This window comes from Vicia villosa, linkage group LG1 (assembly GCF_029867415.1).
Source record: "Vicia villosa cultivar HV-30 ecotype Madison, WI linkage group LG1, Vvil1.0, whole genome shotgun sequence".
NCBI lineage: Eukaryota > Viridiplantae > Streptophyta > Magnoliopsida > Fabales > Fabaceae > Vicia > Vicia villosa.
The window spans coordinates 100745536-100751329 of record NC_081180.1 but is presented as its reverse complement, the minus strand read 5'-3'; the positions used below and the strand labels follow the sequence as shown (position 1 = coordinate 100751329).

General features: G+C 28.2%; 1 protein-coding gene across 1 annotated transcript; it reads right to left on the bottom strand.

Annotated features, from left to right (window-relative positions):
* Positions 1-1245: 1245 nt before the first annotated feature.
* On the bottom strand, positions 1246-3094 carry LOC131613506 (LOB domain-containing protein 1-like). The gene is made up of 2 exons (XM_058885172.1): positions 2659-3094; positions 1246-1733 (listed from the first exon to the last, which is right to left on the bottom strand). Exons 1-2 carry the CDS (start codon positions 2995-2997, stop codon positions 1383-1385), a joined length of 690 nt encoding a protein of 229 aa, XP_058741155.1. The 5' UTR covers positions 2998-3094; the 3' UTR covers positions 1246-1382.
* Positions 3095-5794: the final 2700 nt, after the last annotated feature.

Genomic DNA, 5794 nt, shown 5'->3' with positions numbered 1-5794 from the left:
GAGGAGTGCATCTTTTTGATGGAATTGAAGAATAGAAGAATTAGTATCAACACATTTTTGTTTAGATGGTCATTATAATATGCAACTCATTGAAATTAATTTTATTTTTTTTATGACAAGTTTGTAATTTGTAAGAATCATCCTTCATTCTTGAATGTGAATTTATATTTTAACAAATGTACAAGTTCTTTGATATGGAATACTTAATATGAACAAAACCTTTATATATTTTATTGGGTTCTGTTATCTTTTAATTAATATTACAAAATATTGAATATGTAGTATTTATTAAAAAATATTTATTATATTTAAAATATTTTGATTGGCTAGTAATGAATATTTATTGAGATGATATAAAGATTCAATAATATAATAAATAAATAAATAAATCTTTTGTAAGACAATTTTAAATTGAATTATTGAATATTCATTGCTTTTTAGACTATTTCAAATGGCGTAATTAAAGCAATTAAGTAAATAAATAGTACTTATTATTTATAAATTAGTTCATAGTTATCACATAAGTATTTTAAAATATATTATAAAAAAATTAATATTAAAAATAGTTATACTTATTTTGATTAAGTAACAATTTAAATTTTAATATTAAAAAAAACATTGTATTAAAAACTATCTTAATTAATTTTTATTTAATATTTTCTTTTAATATTTTTATTAATGTTTAAAATTTAATTAGATAAAAACTGTTCTTTTAATTTACTGTTACAATTAGTAAGTACTTGCAGCATTGGAATCTTCAATGTGATAATTAATATGTAATATTGGGTGTATTTTAGTGTGTGGTTGATATCTATGATGATAATTATAGACTTGATATTCAATGGCTGAGATTGATTTGAAAAAAAAAAAAAAATGGTCTCTCACGGTGAGAGACCTATGGACATTGCCCACCTTAGACGGCGCCCTATGCTGACTCAAACCGAAAAACAGCTATCTCTTGTACTAATTTTCTTCTTCTATATAACCTTTTTTTCTCTCTATAATAATCATTACTTTAAAGAAAAAAACCACTATCATTAATTTTTTTCCATTGTCAAAAGGTTTGGCTCAAATGCCAAGTGAAGTACTCCCCTCGTTATTATTATAAGCAAATATTTTCTTTTTAAGTTTATTGAATAATAAATGTATCTGATAGATCAGATACATTTATTATTCAATGAATCTAAAAAAGAAAATATTTGTTTATAATTCTGGTCGGAGGGATAACTATCAAAACAAACCATATAGCTAGTAAATAATTAATATAACTTTATTCAAATATTCTCTCAATAAGATTTTCATTAGCTCTAGTCTTCTCCCCCACTTTGGAGTTGGAAATTAAGTTTTACATTTTACTATGGAAAGAAAGACTAATAAATAATTCATGTCCAAAGAGGCTCCCAAGCAGACCCAAAATTGTTGTCTTCTAAGAAGCAACTCATGTCGACATGCGGCTGAGGTTGATTGATTATCATGTTATGGTCTTGTGATGATGATGATGGTGATGACTGAGTACTCATTTCCATGCAAATTAGTGCTACTAGATTTGCTTGTTGGCAATGCATGTTGACTAGCTCAGCTTGTGCTTTGGCTAGCTGTGTTTGTAGCTCACTAACTTGCTTTTGAAGTTGACATATTGCACCTGCACAACCATACACTGGGTCCCTTATTCTAGCATTTGCTTCATATACCATGCTGCTCACTGCATCTGCTCTTTGAGGTTCAGGTAGTTCCTGAAAAATAATACAATTTTATTATTATCGGCTCTCGGCGAAAGTGTTAAGTCGGTGGTAAAATTAGATATTTAAAGTTTAAAATATAAAATTGAATATGTGACACGGACAAACACATACGTTAGATACAACCCTGAGACACTGACTTGTTGTTGACATAGTTAATAATTTTTAAAAAATAATAAATTAAATGTAACGAAAACAAACACATTTTTGTTCAGAAATTTAAAAGAAGAACATAATTAATAATTTTAAAAAAATGAATAAATTAAATATAACGAAAATCAGACACATTTTTATTAGGAAATATTAGAGAATAACCGTTGTTAAAAAAAACTAGAAACTAAAACTCTTGATTACTATTGGAGTGATGATTTGGAAAATTAGTACTTGATGTCCCATTGACCATGATTGTTAGACATAATGGAAAGATTCTAAAATGTGGGCACCTAATTAATTTTGACTTGTGATAAGGTATAGTGGTTAGACTATGGCCAAGGGGACTAAAGAAGAAAGAAATTATGAGAAACAAGTAATATGAAAATTAATGTTTATTTGACTTGTTCATTGTTTTCTTTCTTTTTCCATGAAAAAGATAAAAAAGCTAGTAGTTGGTTGTTGCTATAAAATGTAAAGAGAAAATTTTGCTTAGCTTTGATGTGTTAGGAAGTTAGAAAACAACACATCATGCATGCCTATCAATTAGGTATACCCCTTTTGTTAGCTTTTCACTTTTTGACCAAAACCCATTATGTTGTTTCTCTAAAAATATTTTGAGAAAATTCTACTAATTTATTTTGTGTTTTTCAAAAAATTACATTATTAGACCGTGTGAAAGAGTGAGTCATAATAATAGTCGATTTTGTAAGAATGAGTTAAAGTTGTAATAAAAATATTTTTTTGTTGAATTGTGAATGTATGTTACCTGCAAGAACTTAATGATGTTGCTAGCTCCAAAGACTCTATGAGCAATAGTGAACTTGAGTGGATCGGTTGGGGGAAAATAAGGAGCCAACACACACTTTTCGACACACCTACGACGAAGGATCTTGCAAGCAGCACAAGGGCTAACAACAATTGGTGGGGGAGGAGAAGGAGGTTGAGGAGGAGCGGCAGCCGTGGCCGTAGCGGAAGGAGGAGAATATTGAGAGAGCAATGAAGGAAAAGGTTTGGGAGATTGTAAAGGGGGTGAAGAAGAAGAAGATGGAGGTGAGTTTGATAGAATGGTGTGAATGGGAAGGTGGGTTTTGATATTGTGTTCCATAGTGATGTGGAAGAGGCAGAGGAAAACAGAGAGAGAGAGGGGTTAAGTTGATATTATGAATTGAATAATGTAAGATGCTTTTTGAGATGGTTTGGTTTGTAACATGGTATGGAAACTAAAGGGTGTGTTTGTGTATATATATAGACCAAATGGGGAAGCATGTTGGGTCAGAGTTGGTGACTTCATCTCAACGTATTATAGAAGCAATCATCACTATATGTATTTAAAAAAAAAATTGTATACAATATTGTACTTAGATATTAAAAATTAAATGTTACTATCTATTAAAAATGTTACTATTTAGTTAGAAATTTTATTACTTGTTGGTGAGTATTTTGTTTGGTTCTTTTCACCCGGTTTCTAGGAAATTGATGCTGTTAATTTCAAATTCAAACAAAAATTAAATAAAAAAAATATATTTTTTCTTTTGGATTGCGACGATTTTTTAATATTTTATCTTCATTTATTCTTTTTACATTGTGGTTCTAAACCCTGTTTTTTTATGGTGGAACTTAAAGATGCAATATTAAAAACTTATTAAAACATATCAACTAACACTATACAACTAAAGTAGAGCATCATTTAATAATGATTTAGTTGGTATAAAACTTGGGTTGTAATAGACACAAACCAATTTTATATAGAAAATATTAGAAAACTTTGTGCACCTTAAAAAGGTATAAATGACCTAAAAAAAGGTTAAATATTCACATTGTTAAAGTGTGGTAACAAGTCTTGGTACAAGTATTTAGGTATCTAAATAACACGAGTGTGTATATGATTCTACAATCAAGAAAATTAATTTTGATTGAATTAATTCTATAAAATTGATTTTGATTAAAAAATAAATTGAAGTTAAAATAATTTATATTTGAATAAATTTTTGTAAAAGTGAACTGAATATTAAATTTTAGAGTAAAAATCATAGAAACTCAACTATGAATTTTATTTCAAGTACAATCAATTTAAAAAATATAAATTCTATTTAAGAACAAATAAACATGCCAAACTCAATTATACACATTCAAATTTTTAAATTTCACATTTAAATTTAACATTTAAATTTTCTCTCACACTTATATTTTCTCATAAATTTTCAATTTCTCTCTTGCAACTCTATTACTTTACTCTTAATTATTAAATTTTCCTCTCACAATTTCATCTAATTAACCTTCATTTGACAATATATTTTATCTAAATTTTCACATTTTATTTCAAAATTATATTGTTTAGAAAGATTCAATAGGAAAATAATACAAATGGGAGTCAAGAAGAAAGAAAGAAAATAAACTAAATGCCAAAACATATTTAATGAGTACAGATTGAACACCCTTGAACAAGTTTTTGCTTTTCCACCTCAATAACTTATTTTTAGTTCTCTCTAGCAAAAAGTTATAGAATTAATGGACATCATCGTCGAAAATTACCTCTAACTGGGAAAATAAAAAAGTCTTTATAATTATTGTTTTTTATAAAAAAACTCATAAAACGGGATAAAAGAAGTTAACAAAGTTGTATATATTTAAATAATAAAATACTGTAGTAAAAACTTAATTAATTACAATACAGTCAAATAGTGTTTCTGTTTTGGTCTTGGGAGTGATAACGGGGAATATTTTTCTTACGATATTTTTGTTTTATAAGGAAGATATGAAATAAGACTTGGATACAAATAAATACCCGTTGTTTTATTTTGACGCGAATATGTTAGCATTATTTTGTTTTGGATCTTGATATTATGTTTTTCACGGTGTTTTAATTTCTATGAATGAACAATAAAAACGTACCCGGATCCATAATGGCGATTCTTGAAAGCAATTGTTCTCTCCTCTCTTCCTTCTTCCTTATGTGTATCCTTGATGATGAAGATACTTTTGTATATTTGTAAGAAGTGAGAAGGAATGAGAAAAGTTGGTATTTCTTGCATAAGGGTGTCCTTTTATAGACACTTTATTCCAACAATCACATCCTATCCAATAGTTACGTCCCAACAGTCATGAAGAGAGAGAAGAGGGATTTGTATTTTGAATTTCAAAATAAAACCCCTTGGCTTAATTACCAATTAAACCCAAACAATCATCACATTTAGGTATCTTTATTTAAAGCCAATATTTATTTACATGAGTCAGACCTAATTAATTAATAAATTAATATTAATCCAATAATCTCCCACTTGACTCATGTGACAACTTGATGTTTCAATCTTATATCATAATTGTGCACCATTCATTTAAAGCACCAAGTCATTTTCTTTAATGAATTGAAATAATCGGATCATGGCGGTCACAAATTATTCATCAACTTGATTCCTTCCATGTATCACAAACCAATTCAATTCAAATAACTTTAGGGGATACAATAATGTGTCTTTCATGTCTTTTCAAAGACACCATAGTCATCACATATTAATAATAGCATTTATAACATAATATGGATAACAAACTCAGCAGAAACATAACTTTAATTGAATTCACAAGTGTCATACAATACGAACATTAAACTATACATGTATATATACCAATTATATAATGTTAACAAGGACTTTTACATAATGCCCATCCTTTCTATATGGCCAACAAATGTCTTGGGCGGTAAACCTTTAGTTAACGGATCCGCTATCATTAAATCTGTACCAATATGTTCAAATGACACCGTTTGTTTCTGCACTTCTTCTTTCACTGATAAGTACTTCAGTTCCATGTGTTTAGCACCTTTGGAATATTTATCATTCTTAGAGAAGAAGACAGCTGCAGAATTATCACAATAAATCCTTAGCGGCCTAGCTATACTGTCGACA

Excerpts from the sequence above, each read along its gene's own strand:
- LOC131613506 (XM_058885172.1), bottom strand. The coding sequence starts at position 2,997 with ATGGAACACAATATCAAAACCCACCTTCCCATTCACACCATTCTATCA. Across the intron at positions 1,734-2,658 it reads ACATCATTAAGTTCTTGCAG|GAACTACCTGAACCTCAAAG; the intron begins GTAACATACATT and ends ATTATTTTTCAG.